Consider the following 18,293-nt stretch of genomic DNA (forward strand, 5'->3'; position numbering starts at 1 on the left):
GTAATTAGGGCCTTAGAAAGTCTTCTCTCCAAAGTATTAGCTGCCAAGTGCCGTCTTGTGACAAGAACACCTTAGGCCGGTACCAGATTTCCAATCAAATACTCTTTGCAAACTGCAATTAATGGGCAGACTTTATAAACATGGCCAGTGGAATTATGGAAACCCAACTCAACAGCGTTTTCTGGATGATTATAGATGTACAGCACTTGCCACATGATTTGCAGAGACCAACAAAAACCATGTCCTGCTCAAGGTGATCAAAGGTTGCTGAAGCAATTGGTGTGTGGTGTGACAGACTATTTCTAACTGGTCACCTTTCAGTTTCAGATTGCTGTATTCAGGGGTTACACTGCTACTAATGTGGTGAAACCTTTTCCTACACAGTATCAGTATGGAATAAAATGGCAAAGTGAAGTAATACTGCCATACATTATATAATTTGCCATTCGTGCTGCAAACTTTACTCGACGTTGCTCATACAATTTGATCCTCGTGTGTCACACATTACTATAACGAGGGCCAGTGGAATGATGCAACTCTGTAGCCGCAGCACTATCTGCATAATTATTAGTTTGCTAAATTTTCCATAGCCCATCATCTGCAGCATTATCTGAAGATTTATAAAAAAAATAAAAATTTTAAAAAAAGCTCGTCAAGGAAATGAATCAAAAGTTACTAAAAAAGTGATAACAGGTGCTGCTCTGCAGTGGAAGGCCCTTGGAAAAGATTGTAAATAACAAAGAAACTTGAAGGTCTGAAATGAGCTGAGTAATCTAAGTTATCACCATAAGCAATACACTGAAAATACAGTGCATCAGCTACCACATGATGGAGAGACACTTAAAGTACTAATATAAGTCCTATCAGCCCACCCAAATGGCGGAATGTCGTCATGTAGGACGTCATGAACCAGGTCTATGTGCCCACGCCTTGATACATCGGCGTAGTGTCAGCAGGCCATGGTTCAGAGGATAGCAGTGTCCTCGCTACCAGCGGTGCTGATGTAATGCAGTGCAGTGAGACAAATGAAACAAGCATTGGAAATGCAATAGGTCTCGCATTAGAAAAGTTGGAGCTATTGGTCTTGTAAATGACAAATATTTTATTTATTGGTTGGTTTTTAAAATAGCTAAATTGATAGCTTTGTCATTTACAACGCCAATAGTTATAACTTTCGCGAATGTGACACCTATAGCATTTGGAATGCAACATGTTTTGTATTTACGTGACATAGATGGCAGCTCTGGTCGTTAGGCCACATCTCTAGAGAGCAGGAGAGTGCAGCAGGGGAGAGAAGCACAGCAATGCAATAGGTCTCGCATTAGGAAAGTTTGAGCTATTGGTATTGTAAAGGACACATTTTTCATTTATGTGCTTGTTTTGAAAATTGCGAAATTAATAGCTTTGTTATTTACAATGCCAATAGTTTTATCTTTCGCAAATGTGACACCTATTGCAACACAATATGTGTTGTAGCACTGAGTGGTGTGAGGGTGAGTGGGGGTGTGAGGGTGAGTGAGGGTGAGGGTGTTTGAGGGTGAGTGAGGGTGTTTGAGGGTGAGTGAGGGTGTTTGAGGGTGAGTGAGGGTGAGTGAGGGTGAGTGAGGGTGTGTGAGGGTGAGTGAGGGTGTGTGAGGGTGAGTGAGGGTGAGTGAGGGTGAGTGAGGGTGAGTGAGGGTGAGTGAGGGTGAGTGAGGGTGAGTGAGGGTGAGTGAGGGTGAGTGAGGGTGTGTGAGGTGGTGAGGGTTAGGGGGTGTGAGGGTGAGAGGGTGACTGAGTGTGTGTGAGGGTAAGGGGATGAGGGTAAGGGTGTGTGAGGGAGAGGGGGTGATGGTGAGAGGGGGTGAGGGTGGGTGAGGGTGGGTGAGGGTGTGTGAGGGTGAGGGGGTGTGAGGCTGAGTGAGGGTGAGAGGGTTGTGAGGGGGTGTGAGGGTGAGTGAGGGGGTGTGAGGATGAGGGGGTGAGGATGAGTGAGGGTGTGTGAGTGTGGGTGAGGGTGTGTGGGATTGAGGGGGATGAGGGTGAGGAGGTGTGAGGGTGAGGAGGTGTGAGGGTGAGGAGGTGTGAGGGTGAGGAGGTGTGAGGGTGAGGAGGTGTGAGGGTGAGAGGGTGAGTGAGGGTGAGAGGGTGAGTGAGGGTGAGATGGTGTGAGGGTGAGATGGTGCAAGGGTTAGGTACAGACAAACACTCAGGATGGCTCCCCGAACCCATGGGTCCCTTACCTGCTCTGGACACAGCGCTTTGGGTGACTGCTCTGATCATCAATGGCAGTTGCTACAGATAACAGCTCCGTCCAAGCCTTCTGCTTCTGCTTTCGGGTGACTGCTGTGCCCTTTGATGGCGAGGGCAGAGGAGAGCAGCTCCGCCCGAGCCTCCCACTTCTATTGCTGCTTTCAGGTCCAAAGCATCATCACCGAAAGGAGCACATTAACAGCGTGCAGAAGCTATGGGCTACGCTGGGCCCCTGATATATGTCGCGCTGCAGCACCGGGCCTGAGTAAAACGGGTGTTGTGGTTATACCAAACAAATGTATGTTGGCCAAAGCAGGGTCAAGCCTTCTGCTTATGCTGCTGCTTTCGGGTGACTGTTGTGCCCGTTGATGGTAGTGGCCGAGGAGAGCAGCTCTGCCCGAGCCTCATGCTTCCGTTGCTACATTCAGGGCCAAAGCACCATCGCAGAACGGAGCAAATGAACGGCGAGTAGCAGCTATTTGGGCTACACTTGGCCCCTGATGCATGTCACACTGCGTGACCTACCAGGCGGCAATGGGTGCCATGGCTGTAAATTCTTTTTAAATGATAAACGCAGGGTGCGCACTAAAATGGTGCCCCTGTATGTTTCACTTATGTGCATGGCGGCCGTGAAGCGGGCGTCCATGGTAAACAAGGCGGAGGGGGAAGGCAGAGAAGGGGAAGGGGGAGGAGAAATGCGACACGGCGGGCAGGGGAGGGGGCGGAGCGGGGAGAGGAGTGCTACAGAGAGGGAAGTACTGGCTTTCGTACACTAGTGATCGAGACCCATTGCAGGGAGAATAGAGGTAGATTAAGCCCTTGCTGTGGGATTGTGTCATTGGAAGTCCCCCAGACTGGTCCGACGATGTGCTTTGTTGACAGCTGCCTTAGGCCAACACATTTATTCTCTACCAGATGGTCCCTCACTCCGCCAGATATGCGCAGCACTCCCGGGTTGCCTCGCTTTTGTACGTCTTGAGTGTGAAAAAGGCATTGGAGTGTCAGCACAATTAAAATTAACCGCACTACAGAAAATTGAAACATAGAGACCGTGTAGTGAGTGTGAAAGTGAAAAACTGAATTTAATAACAAGTTTAAACGAGACCCAGAGGAGGCCATCTTAAAACAAGGTTGTGCTGGGAGAGAGAGAGTGGGGAGGAGAGGAGGAGGAGGAGGGGGGAGGAGAGTAGGAGGAGGAGGGGGGAGGAGAGTAGGGGAGGCACGGCGAAGTGAAGAGACAAGACGGAGGGAAGGCAGAGAAGGGGAGGGGGGAGGAGAAATGCGACACGGCGGGCAGGGGAGGGGGCGGAGCGGGGGTGTGGGAGGAGTGCGCCTGAGGGAAAATACGGCTGGGGGCATGTGCACGCGCTTTTAGGCTCAATGCGCATGCGCATTGAGCTTGAATTTCACGGGCACTGCAAGGAATCGCCACGATTCCTTGCAAGTTCGTTAAAGTCTGTTTAAGCCCCCATAGTCTCGCAAGCTCGATGCGCATGCGCATCGAATAGCGAGACCTAAAAATGAGTGGTGTTAAAATGACGGTCAAGGCAAATCAAACAGTTTAATAATATTCACCTGGACGTCAGATTAAACAAGCATTGGAAATGCAATAGGTCTCGCAGTAGTAAAGTTTGAGCTATAGGTGTTATTTATTTTTTTGTTTTTTATTTATGTGTTGTTTTTTCTAAATAGCTAAATTAATAGCTTTCTTCTTTACAAAGGCAATAGTTATAATTTTTGTAAATGTGACACCTCTAGCATTTGTAAAGCAACATGTTTTGTATTAACGGGACTTATATGTGACTTAGATGTATGGATATAAAAAAAATCAATGGCTTTAAAAAACAATTAATAATTAATACGTAAATAAAATGGATTTTATTTTATATTGCCAATAGCTTAAAGTTTATTAAATATATTTAGTGAAGATGCTGTGGTTGCGCTGAGTGAGGGTGAGTGAGGGTGAGGGTGAGTGAGGGTGAGGGTGAGTGAGGGGTTGAGGGTGAGTGAGGGGTTGAGGGGTTGAGGGTGGGTGAGGGGTTGAGGGTGAGTGAGGGTGAGTGAGGGTGAGTGAGGGTGAGTGAGTGAGGGTGAGTGAGGGTGAGTGAGAGTGAGGGTGAGTGAGGGTGAGTGAGGGTGAGTGAGGGTGAGGGGTTGAGGGTGAGTGAGGGTGAGGGGTTGAGGGTGAGTGAGGGTGAGGGTGAGTACCCAGGTGTTCTGCAGAACTCCTGAGGCACTCTAAACTGACCACACAAAATAGAGAGATTACGGTCAGAATTGTGAATGATAAAAGGGATATAGTGGCGTAAAACTGGACTGGGTGAGTGAGGGTGAGGGTGAGTGAGGGTGAGGGTGAGTGAGGGTGAGGGTGAGTGTGAGTAAGGGTGAGTGAGGGTGAGGGTGAGGGGTTGAGGGTGAGTGAGGGTGAGGTAATTTAAGATGGTATCAGTGATGTCTTTTGACAGGTCATGAGCAGTGCAATGTTGGTGCTTGTTATGGTTTACATAGCATGCCCTAATTGGCAGTGTTTTGGTCTTTAGGTTGTATTTCGTGTACAAATGCGCTGTTTTGAATAGGAGGATGGCTGCGGAGTTCCACGCCATGTAGCCACAGGTGATCGCTGCCCTGCCCCCGGCAATGGTGGATCGTTCCTGGCGTGCGGAAGGCTGGTGTCCTCTGAACCCTTTAATTGTGGCTCTACTCGGGAGCAAGTGCGAAAAGCAGCGAGGGGCAATCGACAATACTAATGGCAACGTGGTGAGAGACGGTAGCTGCAAATGCGGCGGCCGCTTTCTTTGAAGTGCTGCTGGTACCGCTCTCTGCTTGGGGGTCTGGCACCTCGCATCTGTTTGTAAAGAGTAGGGAGTCTTACCGGTGTTCTCTAGCGGCGGCTAGAAGAAGATCTCCGCAAAGAGAAAAGTTGCAGAAGCGGCAAGTAGCTCTTTCAAGCACAGCAGACGAGTTTTCCCTCAATGCGACAAAGTGGTGAAAAAAGGCAGAAAAGGCAGCAGCGGTATATGCTGCGGCTGCTTGTCCTGAAGTGCTGGGGGCACCGCTATCAGCCTGGGGTGGGGGGGTCCGGCGCTCTTTAGCAGCCTTCTCTAGCGCTTCTACCCCACGAGGCCCAGAGTTCAATTACCGGCATGTCCTCTTGTCTAATTATGTGGCGGCAAGAAGAAGAGCTTTGAAGTTCTGGGATTCAGCAAGTTGCTCTCTCAAACATTTCAGACGCACTCAGGGCTGTGAGAACAGTAGTTACAGCAACTGTAACAGTAAAAAAACAGTGCTATATGGCAAAAGCGGCATGAAAGTACTCCTATCTATCCATTTGTGAGGAGTGTTTAGTGCTCTTCAGTAGTCTTGTTCCTTTTTCCTGTTCAATTACGTGGCGGCAATGACATGGCAGGCAGGGGAGGGGGCGGAGCGGGGGTGTGGGAGGAGTGCGGGAACAGACGGCGAGGGGAGGAGAGTAGGAGGAGGAGAGTAGGGGAGGCACGGCCTAGCGGCCGTGCAATCAAGAAGTGAGGGGGCGGGAGAGTAGGCAAGGCAGGCGGCTGGGGGCATGTGCACGCGCTTTTAAGCTCAATGCGCATGCGCATTGAGCTTAAAAGTCACGGGCACTGCAAGGAATCGCCACGATTCCTTGCAAGTTGGATAAAGAGTGGATGAGCCCCCATAGTCTCGCTTGCTCGATGTGCATGCGCATCGACAGGCGAGACCTAAAAACAGTGTAAGAACAGTGTGAAAAAAATCACTGTGGATTTTGCTTGGTAATCAATGAGGCCAACATGTTTCTGCCGTTAGGTGGAAGTACACCGGCATTCATCAGGGCCAAGCTAATAAATATGCTACTGCAAAAAATACACTATTGAAGGTGTAAAGCAATTAAACGTGAAAAAGAAAACAGACCGGAACTTGTCTGTAAGAAGTGAATGTGGTCAGATGGACCATCCTACCGTATCCTCTTGATTGACGTTAGTTATGGAGGATGCTGTTCCCAACTATGTGTGGGAAGATAGCCTCACCTCACCCGGCAATGGCTCGGAGAATGAGGCCCCGCTCTATCCGTCGGTACCTCTCGGCGAAGTCCAAAGCCGAAAGGGAGGCCGGCGTTTTTTGCAGTAGCATATTTATTAGCTTGGCCCTGATGAATGCCGGTGTACTTCCACCTAACGGCAGAAACATGTTGGCCTCATTGATTACCAAGCAAAATCCACAGTGATTTTTTCACACTGTTCTTACACTGTTTTTTAATCTGACGTCCAGGTGAATATTATTAAACTGTTTGATTTGCCTTGACCGTCATTTTAACACCACTCATTTTTTCATTTGTCTCACTGCACTGCATTACATCAGCACCGCTGGTGGCGAGGACACTGCTATCCTCTGAACCATGGCCTGCTGACACTACGCCGATGTATCAAGGCGTGGGCACATAGACCTGGTTCATGACGTCCTACATGACGACATTCCGCCATTTGGGTGGGCTGATAGGACTTATATTAGTACTTTAAGTGTCTCTCCATCATGTGGTAGCTGATGCACTGTATTTTCAGTGTATTGCTTATGGTGATAACTTAGATTACTCAGCTCATTTCAGACCTTCAAGTTTCTTTGTTATTTACATAGTTTCGATAGGGGCTTTAACTTGAAAGGTCTTTAAACATAGTCCCTTTGACCCTCCTCTGAAAGTTGTTTGTTTCCCTTGGAAAAGATTGCCTGGCTAATCCCATTTCTGTGACTTTGTTATATTTGGTTGTTAAACTGGCACGAATAATGTGAAACCTTCGCTGAGACAATATTCGCCAGTGTAAAAATGACAAAACAAGGACGTTATACAAAGTGTGCTGAGTTTTTTTTACCACCACCCACCTCGCCCAACTCCTCGCCCCCCCCCCCCGATTCATAAACCTAGTGGCTCTGCTGGCAATTTACAATACTCACTGACGCCGAATGCCCTTCATTTCAAAGGTCTGCGCAAAAAAAAAAAAAACACACAACAGGACAGAATACGAACGTCACACATGTCATGGTGACGTCACCTGGGAGTTATGCATGGTTTATACAGACATTCTCCTTCAAGGCGTTTTCCCCATCGGCTCGAGACCAACAACACGACTCGTTTAAAATGAGACCCGCGTCTAGGTACAGGCGAGTCGCAGGGCGCATGCGCGTTGTGCTGATAACACCAACCGGCATGACTCGGGGAGGCCAGAGGAGAACCAAAATAGGCCGCTCGGTTTCCCATTTCACCAAATCATCATGCCATGCCCTCCCACCCCCAACAAGGGGAGGGGGCAGCGGCATTCCCCAGAGCAAACAGGAAACACCGCCTAATTTTCTTCAGGCCCAGCCAAAAACTCCCCTTACAAACAAAAAAGCCTTTAAAGTTGTAAATATTTAAGGGCAGAGAGATCCGAACCATAAAAGGGCAATACATTGGCAGATGTTTTTTAATCTGATCCAGGACGGAAACTGCCCGGCAAGACTAGATTTATAGCGCCTTCCTTTTCATAAGCACCGACCGGCCAAAGAACCCGGCGATAAACTGCGAGCGGCAAATAACTAACGAATAAACAGAACTCGGTAATGACCTGGGCACTCAGATAGCAAACGGTGGTGAAAAGAGAACACAGACATGTTGGTAGAATCGCAAATTAATAGGGTCCAATAAATCACTCGCTCTTTGCACTCCCAGACATAAACAAACAAATAAAGGAACCAGAGATGCGCGCAGCGTTGAATTAAAGTACTTTAGGCCACATGTATCAAAAGTCTTTTTCCATTCCTTAAATAGCGAATTTTAGGTAATCGCTATTTAAGAAATGCAAAATGGTACATAAGAAAATAGCGATTACCTAATAGAGATTCCTAAAGATTGGCAATCGCAATTAGGGAATTACTATTCGGTAATAGTATGGCCTTCGTTTCTAAAGGGCCTTAGGTGCGAGAAGTTTTGCATGACCTAATTGGCAATTGCAAATTAGGTAATGCTATACCAAGGGTACCTGGTGCCTAAGGCCCCCTTGAAGAACCCCCCCCCCACTCCCCCCTCCCCGAAATGTGCACATGTAAAGCGCATGCGAGGGCTACATGGCCCTTTGAAAAACGCATTCTTGTGCATTTTTCAAAATTTGCACGTTTACCATCAACTTCGATGGTAATAGCATTTCCAATATGCACAGGTGCATTTAGAAAAGGCTTTGTGCATGTGCTAAGGGAATCGATTCCCTATTTGTAGTCGCAAGGTAATCACAATTTTTGTGATTACCTAAAATTGTGACTGCTAAGCCGTTCATACATCTTTAAAGGCTATTTTGCATTCGCAAACGGGCGAAATTACAGATTCGCACCACTTGCAATTGCAAAATTGTTCGATACATGTGGCCCGTGAGTTACTACCCAGCCTATTGGTCGTCTCAGGGGCCACAAGATGCACGGACCGCGAAAGATGACATCAAGAAATTGTTAAATACACAGTAGCGTGACAAAGAGATGGCCGGAAAGCTCAGAGTGTAGATTACCATCCATGACTGGCATTAGCCAAGTCCTTTTGATGTTAATAAAAATATCTATAAAAATATGCTTCTAGTGGCCTTCAGCCAGCTCTCTTCATCCATTGGTCAGTCAGTCACATTTTTGTTCCATCAACCACATGGAACACAGGAGGATCAACACATTTAAGGGATTGGGTTATCGCTCTGTGAGCGACTGTATTCTGCTGAGGCACAATGTGAATTTACACACATTAAGTTAGTCCCTTTGCACAGTTTTACAAGAAAACATTCACAAACAATGAAATGAAATGAATGAGACTTATATAGCGCACGACTTACCCTGGGGCATCTCAGCGCTTGCTTAGGGAACCCGTCCTGGTATTCCCCTGTGAGATAACCCTGGCAGGGTATCCACAAGGTGAAAGTCAGGCATCCCACCGCGAGGGGCCGTTGTGGAGATTAAGCAAGCTATTGCCCAGAGTCGCAGAGTGTGAACCCGTGAGTCGAGAAGGCACCGGAGCGAGAATTAACGAGTCCGTGGAATTTTGAGCCCAAGACCCGCCGAGGCGGGGAATTGAACCCTGGTCCCGGGCCGAACTCAAGCTCCAGGTCTGCCGCCTCTAACCCCTGAGCCACACTTCTCCACTATGGAAAAGACAAACGTTGCCAGCCAGAACTATTGGCTTTGAAAATGCTTGCTACTTATCGCAGTGACAACCTTTGGATCTAGTTGTAACCCCAAGTGAGACAGACTTTCAGCCGCTGCCCTATAGAGTCGCTCTCCTTAGCGACTCAATCCATACTGCCCTGAGGAAGACCAACGGAGACGAAACATGTCTGAGCTTGTTCTTGTTCAGTGTAGAGAGAGAGACTGTGGCTTTGCAGCTCTGGGTGTCATGGACATGAATTAGGCCTAGCCACGGGTGGCATGGTTCATGCAACCCCTACTTTGAGGGCTGAAGCACAATTTCGAATTTGTAGTTTTCGCGACTTGCCCAGCAGGAGCACATACAAGACTGTTGGGTCATTAGGGATGGGTCAAGGAGTCACCCCTGTGATATCACAGAGGGTCAAAGGGGGGCTGATGTCATCTTGGGTACCCCCTGTATCTTGGTGGATTGACACCTGTGAGTGGGATAGGAATGGTTTTCATATGGATGGTCCTTAGCCCCAAGCAAAGAGAAGTGAGGATATCCAGCAAAGAGGATGCACAGGTGCAAGTATTCTTATCTAAAAGGATAGGACATTGGTGTAACCAAAACAATGAACTCCTGCAGGTGACTTCTAATATGTGAGACTTAACGCGAATGTAGCACAGTCAGACTGAAGGAGAAAGTATGTTCCTATCACAGGATACATTCGAGAACCGCACCCAATGGAGCGACACCAACCCAAGCTTAGCAAACAACCGTCTTTCCCTTATAAAATATCAAATTGAGCAAAATCTACTCATTTGAAGGGTGTTTCTTCTGGAGCACTGTCTCCCCTCTAGTTTGGCCAACCAAAGCTTTGACTATGTAGGTTTACTATTGTGACTCTGGATCTAACCAAAAACAGCCATGTTAGGGAAGTGGCCATGTCTGGGGAAGATTAAGCTGAAGAAATGGACAAGTCGGGGAAATAGCAAGGACAAAATAATTTGAATTAAATAAATTGCAATTAATGTTTTGTAAGGTAACAGGGGTGTGCACTAATATCTATTCTGTAAACTGTAAATTGCTGCTAATTTTCCTTGCTAGATATCTGTCACTGCCTGCCTGCAAACCTTCCTTTTACAGTTATTTGCCCTCCTTTTCTGAAGGCTTGTTTCTCTTTTCAAACATAGAAAGAACTTCCTTGCAAACTGGTGTCAGCTAGTCATACGTAAGCAGACCTTGGTCACAGAGGAGAATACATCAACAGAACAATAAAAGGTGTAACAGCTGACAAGACAGTCAAAAATACACTGCAGAAAGTCATCTCCTACCACTAAGGTGGTGCAATAACCTCTTTACAACATTGTAATCATAAGCTAACAAGGCATCTTGAGCGACGACACAGCCATGTCCTCCTGAGTCGTATTAGGAATACAGTAATGCCTTTGGGGACAACCCTGTTCTTGGCATCAGATCACTTCAGATCTTTCCCTTGGAGAACCAAGGGGCACTTTGGTCATTCTTTACAGCAAAGGGCACTGTGTGGTAGACTGAAATAACAAAATGGGTTCCTATTGGACAGACCCTACTTTTTGCAAGGAAAGGGCCACATGTGTGGCCAAGCATGGTCTCAACAGCCACAAAAAAAAACACACAAATATTGCCCTTACTGAGGCCAGCAAGCTCATACCTCCAGACCATGTCAACCTTGAACCACAGAACATTTGACAACAGGGAGAGGTCAACCCCATCATCCCCCCCAGCAAACAAGTAGCACTCTGTACCAAGGCACCTCCACAGACATATCAATTGCAAAATGCCAACAATTGAAATATCACAACAAACACTGTTGTGTTAATTCACAAAACCAAAAACCAAAGTGTAGTCAGATTTCAGCCAATACAACTGATGACAAATCAGTATTTTTCGGGAATACATGTACATACTTCGAACAGCATGTCTACCACTTGAACAAGAAATGCACATCAACTGAAAACCATTGTGTATGGTATGCACTTACCACATAAGGCTTGACTTTGCCCCCACTGGCGGTGAGTTCATCTTGTAGCTTGGGAGATCTCAGCAACTTTGGCTCTGTGGTGGTTGGAGTGGCCGGGGTAGACCTGGGCATATCCACACTGCTACTGGCCTCCGAGTCGGTTGAGTTGAGAGTCAACATGTACTTCTTGGTGACATCCTCAAGGGAAGGAGCTTGTAGAACAGGGTATGACTTAATTGACAATCTTGATGGCTCAAGGACACTAACGAGGCCACCTTGGTTTCCCAAGCTACTAGATCGAGGAGACGTGATTGGTATAAAGGCAGCGGGCTCACTTGCGTTCCTTACATGCTTGGACACCGGTCTTGCTCTCCCTAGGATGGTTAGACTTGGCGTCGAAGTCTCATCTTTTTCGCTTTCCTGTTGAGTAACTCTGTTTGTGCGCTTTTTTGAGCTGCGTCTGGCGGTTCTTGGAGACAGAACGTCTGCGAGTTTGATGTCAAAGCCGAAGTTTTGATTTGTTTCAGCATTGTTTTCTCCAGAGCATATGGGCAGGACATCCTCGGACTGGGAACGCAGCTTTACAGCGACCTTCCCCAACTCTTCCAGTTCACTCAACTCATCTCTTTGTTCAGAAAGAATTGGTTCACTGCTCGAAGGAGGAATAGGCTGGTCCATCTCATTTATAGGCTCACTCGGACCATCAAAGCCTGCTGGGGCCAACTCGCCACGGCGACTTGGATCGCTAAAGGACTTCTTTTTAATGGTTTTACCATTGCCCTTCTCGTCAGTAACTTTGTCCATTGCCCCAGGTTGACTAACAATGTTCCTCATGACAGCGTTGTAGTCTTTCACTCCATCGCTGCAGACAGACAGATCGCTAGCAGCGCTTCCTGTGCATTCTGACAGGGCAGTAGCTGAAGTTTCTGGAATACCAGGTTTAGAATTCAAAGACCCAAGGAGGTTACTATCCACAGAAAAGTTCTTGGCATCATCTGTGATGGAACAACTCCGATGAGGCATTGGGTCGCTTAGCGATCTATACGTTTCCCCACTAGACTCTCCATTGCTTGAATCGGACCCATTGGTGCCAATGGACGGAAATTTTCTTCTACGACGGATTGTACCTGGCGTCAATGGTGCTTCAGTTGATCCTTGAGGAACAATTTTACATGCAAGATCTTCTACACCAGAAGCACTCTCTAAATGTGTTCTAACAGGAGGCATGAGTGGAGAAAAATCTTTCTGGAGGCTAATATGTGGTTCCTCATCTGCTGTGTTGAGTCCTGACACTGTCCACACAGTGACCGGCTCATCGCTGTCTCTGTACTGACTACTAAAAGGGCCTGTTTCAGGCTCGGTGACAATACCTTCGTCAGTCAGACTGGATTCATGACCAGACAGCTCTTCCATGGACTTTCCACAGGACAAGTTTTCCTCCGAAACAGCCTTCTTTAGATACGAATCCTGATCCTCGTCTTCAAAAAGTGCTGCTTCAGACTCATTCCTTCTTTCTATAAACTCATCAGCAGTTTTTAATTTTCCTTCGTCCTTTTGTTCGGTGTTAAAGTTATAATCATGTTGGGCGCCAATCTGGCTGATCTTTTCGAAGACCTGCCTCGCCTCCTGGAGATACTGATCTTGCATTAGGTCTTGAGCGGGATCTTGTTCAGTTCTCGGTCCCGAGTCCCCACAGGCACTTAGGACATCGTGATCGTCTGTGCTGGCGAGCATGAGCTCTGAACTGCTTTGCTTCAGGGTGCCCGGAACATAGAATCGGCGTGATCCCGCTTTATCTGAATACGTGAAGGACTTGGCACGCCGCAAGGTTGCTGTGAGATCCTTTAGTGTTGGGCGGCTGCCTCTGTCCAACTGATGGGTGCTTGAGCTCTGAAGTCGGTTTCTTCCGCTTCCCAATTGTGGGTGGCCGGAGGAACCCTGGCAGCTGTCGTATCTGTTGGCAGTGGTGGTCTCCAGATCTTGAGAGCGGGTCTCACCACCCTCTCTTTTCACCTTCAGCTCTGAAAGGTCAGATTTGAGGAAGCTCAGCAGAGTTAGAGTGTCTGATGCTATATCAGGATTGGACATAGATTTGGCGCACTTTGAGTTCTCAGGCTCATCTTGGGCCCAGCAATGCAGATTTCTCCCAGCACTTTCAGCTTTCACTTTCACCACTTCGGGTGGAACCTTTGGCCGTTGACGCACATGCGGCCTTTGAGTATTATCACTTTGGCCAAAGCTTGGAGATCTGTACATTCCAAAACCACCCTGGAAGCTTCTGCTGTACCCCAAATTTGTGTCGTCGTCCTTCAGGGTCTCAGTGCTTGAATACCTGCTGCCGGTCTTCGAGCCGCAAGGGCTGCCCATGAATGGAGGGATGTTGACCATGGCGACTCGCGACACACCCGGCAATGCTGAGCCGAGAGGTACCGGAACAGCAGATGAGGTGGTTCCACAGTCTGAGGACCTCCTAAAAACTGGTCTCTCGCCCTCTGGCTGCCCGGTACCTTGGAGGCCGCCCACAATGGGAGTACCATGGGGAAGGGTGGCATTTAGATTGCCACCGCTGTAGTCTGTTGCAAACTGTTTAGCCACCAAGGAGGCCTTGACCGCATCGTTGTGATGTGGTATATGGTCCAAGGTTCTCCCATCACGGCTTCTTTGGTGCCTTTCGACAAAGTCCATCATGGCTTGTTCATCGCTGTCATCGGACTCATCCCCCCTAGAGCCCCCCATTCCCTTCTTTTTTCTCCGCACAGACCGCTTCCTGGAACTTTCCCTGTGGGCACGCGAGCGGCCCTCCTCGTCGCTACCCGAGGACCTATCCAGGGACCGGACCCTGGTGCCATTTCGGTGCTGCTGGAACCCCTTCTTCTGCAGGTCTTCCTCGCTGGAGCTCTGCCCCAGACTGGCAGTGGGGGAGGGGCAGGCCTGTGGCTTGGCAGAGCTATGCCCGGAATGCAAGCCATCCGACGGCGGCCTGGCCCCCTGCTTGGTGGGCACAGCGCAGGGGAGGGAGTGCGCCCTCAGGGTGAAGGGGATGCAACTCCGTGGGGGCGGGGGTGGGGGCTTGGGCTTGCCAGCCCCCCTCTGCTCCTGCTCATAGGTGCAGAGGCTGCCCTCGGGGGTGCTGCTGCTGGAAGGCGGCCTGCCCTCACTCCCGAGGCTCGTGCGCCTGGCGGAGGACGCCCCTGGCAAGCTGTCCTCCGAGCTGTGGTGGCCGGGGGTGCCCTCGGCCCAGGGGTGCTTGGGGTGCTCGGGGTAGCCAGCTAGCAGAGGGTCCCTCCAGTGCTGCCCAGGGGCCCTCCCCTCCTCGGGGCCCCTGGGGTACCTGCTGAAGCTCTCGCCGAACAGCTTGCGCATCTCGGTGACGCTGGGCCAGAGAGCGGCGGCCTCGGGGGTCTGTTCCCGGGGGTCCGCCTTGCGCAGGCCCTCCAGGGCCAACTCATCCACGGGACCCTCCGGGCTTCGGGCCTTCTCGCTGGGTCCTGGAGAGCAGGAAGCGGGGGGCTCGGGGGACACCCCCAGAGGTCCTCTGCGCTCGGGGGTCCCAGCATGAACCCCTCCGTCTCGGAGCTGCCCTTCTGCCCCCCTGGGGGCGGCACTGAAGCGCTCCGACAGCTGCCTGACGGACGGAGAGTGGGAGCGGGCGGGCCGCCTGGGCTCCGGGCTGGGAGTGCTGCTGGCACGGGCTGTGGAGATTTTGGACAGCTTTCTGGACACACTCAAAGAGCGGAGAGGAGCCCGGTGAGTTTTTTCACTCGAGGCTCGGGCGACACCCTCCGGCTCCCCAGCCCCCTCCGCCGGGGCGCTCCTGATCTCCAGGCGCTTGAAGGACACGCTCCTGTAGATGCGGTACTTCCCTCTGGTCGCCCCCTCTGCCATGGTTCAAAACAAGCCCCCCTTCTGCTGCCCAACCTTTCACAAGCTCCACTTTCAAGTACAGCGCAAAAGAAACGCCAAATCCAACGGAGGAAACTTTGAAAACAAAATACCCGGTTTCACCCAAAAGTAAAAACAAAACTTAGTAAAACAATCCATGTTTTTTTGTTCGTTCCACAATATTTAAAAAAAAGTGTCTTTACATTCCTTGCAAAAATAGGCCGATTTTCTGTGTGTTGCAGCAATCATTAACTCGATTGTAATCCATCCAGCACCCGTGTGATGGGTGGGGGTGCTTGACAAACTTTTCTGCAGCTCTGGGCTCGGTGATAGCCAGTTCATCTCGGGATCTGCCCCCGTCCTTCCAAAAATCCACCATAGTTTTGCCCGGAATCCTCACGCATTGCCTGGAAGACAACTGCCGGGGGTCCGACTCCCACCCTGGGGGTTTCTGCAACTCATTTTACAAAATCCACATTCTTTCCCCAAATCCTCGCTCTTTCCGTTCATCACTCCCGAGTTCTCCAGTTAACCTTCGTGGCTTCTTTCCTTCCTCCTTGGGGGCGCAACAACCTCAGTGGCCGGGTCTCGTCCAGGAGGGGGATGCCCCGGGAAGAAGGAAGCATTTCTTGGCACCGCTCACCGGCTCGGGGACCCTCCGGGGTCTTGCGTATCGCCCCCCTCTTTCCTTCTGCAAGGAGACGCCGTATCCATGCGAAACCATTGAGCGCAGCCGGGCCGGTCCCCGGGTCCCCCTGGCTGCGGGTGCAGCGGTGCGGCCTAAGCCCTACCAACCCCTGTACAACTTTATTCAACTCATCTGCACACAATGCAGTCCGCCCGGGAGAGTTCCGTAAAAAGTAAGTTGCAATCAGCCCCTTGAATCAAATCCCCTCACTCAAGCCGGCCGTAAAACCCGGGCTGGAATCTGGAAGGTGTTCCCGTGTGGGCGTGTTGCAAGGAGTGGGAAGGTCTTTTGCAACAAGTTTCAGCAGAACCAACAGCCCTCCCCGATGAGTTTCCTCACGCCCCCATCATTGTTGTTTACACAAACTGATATACTTTGATCCCGAAAGAAGCGTGTGTGCTTTCCCACAGACTGTGAAATAGCAGTCAGCGCAAACTTTCAGTGTGTGTTTAAGACGCGGAGCGCATACTTGGGTCATTCTTGAAATAGAGCAGAGTGATACAGAGGAACATGTTGGTGTGTGTGCGCTCTCTTGTGGCTGAAAGGAGAATTACAGCACAAACAACTTAAAATAAAAAACTCAGTTTAATAGGGAAGTAAAATAAGAGCCTGTTTATGAGTGCCCTGGAGGGGTAATCTGTAAATAGCCGCACCCGGTATAATCTGACTCCCCGGGGTTCGGATCTGGTGCAATAAATAGCACATATTCCGAGTTTTTCTCTGAAACTGGAATTATAACTTGGATTTTGGCGCTCAGCGCACTAAATCCACATGATTTAGTAAGTATCTGCTCTCCCACCCCTACAAATTCAAGAAGTTTTGCATAAATTAACAGGGGTGCGAACTTTATTGCACCTGGTATTTAAAGGGTGTGTGCACTGCTAACATTACACCGCTTATAACTGCGATGACGCAGCGATTGGTGTTTAACGGGAATTTGTAATACGCCCGAGAGGGTGATACTATTGTAACAGGATTTATACAGCACGTCATACTCCTGCCGAGATGCTTAAACAAGGTATGTTGTTGGTCACCTGCATGGCTGATATATCACTTTTTGCGTGTCGCTGTTCAACACACCTGTTATCAGTACTTAATTTGTAAAAAAACATAAGTGCCGGGTTTCTTGTTCATTTTATTTTATTTTATTTATTTGATGAGTTTTATATAGTGCCGGCTAGACCCGGATGTATCATAGCGTTTTGCATGAGGTTCCACATTTTTAGAAAGTTATATCAGTTACAAGTTACATCTGTTGCAAGAAAACATTTAAAGAGCATAGAAGACGAGATACATGGAGCGTAGAAGGGTAGGGGAGTAAGGTAAAAGGGTAGGGGGGAGATATGGCAGAGAGACGAAGGAAAGTCTGCCCAAAGTCCGGCTGGGTAGGTGATGGCCAAGGGGTAAGTCCACAGCCGATCTCCTCTTAGCTATCAAGGTAGCTCCACCGAGCATCGGCCAAAATGCTACGTCTCAACAGTTGGTGGCTAGTTCACAGATACAATGTCCTAATGGGTGAGCCGGATGAGGGATATGCTCGAGGTCTGGTCGATGTCCACTTTTTGTCCAAGAGTAGTAGCACATCGTGGTAAAGGATCACTGTGGCGGCCATCTTGTCAGGAGGCCACTGCAGCTTGCACCACCCAATGCCCCTGCCAGCGCTGACAATGACAGTACCAACACAATTATTGCTATCACACACCTACCAGTGTTACAATGCAGACTATTCTAGCCCCCCAAAGCTATAAGAATGGCTTGGGCGGCAGGAATCAGTCATTTTTAATGCCTAGTAAATTAACATACAACTGTTGTTGTGCTAATCTCTAAATCAGACAAACAGCGCCACCCACCGTGTGGCAGACTGTCGTAAGTGCCAGTGTTGACATTGAAGTGCTGGTGCCGAACACCGGAAACCACCAGAACAAATTAAGCACTTCCTTTATCCTGCTACACCCCTATGTCCCTCGTTCTCGTCCCCGTCATTACTAAAACGAGGACCTCCGAGGCCCGTAAGGGACCACCATAGTTAGATGCCCCCTCTCCTCCAGAAATTATGAGAGAACTTTCTTATTTAAGGGAAACTTAGGGGGGGGGGCCATAAAGCAGTCTTTTTAACCGTTTAATCGCCAGAGGGTCTACCCTTCAGGCTCCTTGGAAGACATGCATTGTCCTTCATTTCAAAGAGATGCAGATTGGGGGACCCCAAGCATCTTGCATATTTTCGTGAAGGTCATTCTGGAGGGAGTTACATCCTGTGATGGAGCAAACCACCTGCTCAGCGAGCCCGCCCTCACATTGTCGGTTCCCTTGAAGTGCATTGCTGAGAGGTTCGACCAGTTCTTCACCACCCACATGCTAAA

General features: G+C 49.2%; 1 protein-coding gene across 1 annotated transcript in view; it reads right to left on the reverse strand.

Moving 5' to 3' along the window:
* Positions 1-16,100, reverse strand: part of ARHGEF17 (Rho guanine nucleotide exchange factor 17) — a 572,303-nt gene extending 556,203 nt beyond the window's left edge. The window contains exon 1 of the mRNA XM_086933847.1: positions 11,385-16,100. Coding sequence (XP_086789973.1) covers positions 11,385-15,248 — 3,864 coding nt within the window. The 5' untranslated portion in view covers positions 15,249-16,100. The remainder of the gene's footprint in view (positions 1-11,384) is intronic.
* Between the last annotated feature and the right edge of the window lie 2,193 nt (positions 16,101-18,293).

This window comes from Lissotriton vulgaris, chromosome 8 (assembly GCF_964263255.1).
Source record: "Lissotriton vulgaris chromosome 8, aLisVul1.2, whole genome shotgun sequence".
NCBI classification, from domain to species: domain Eukaryota; kingdom Metazoa; phylum Chordata; class Amphibia; order Caudata; family Salamandridae; genus Lissotriton; species Lissotriton vulgaris.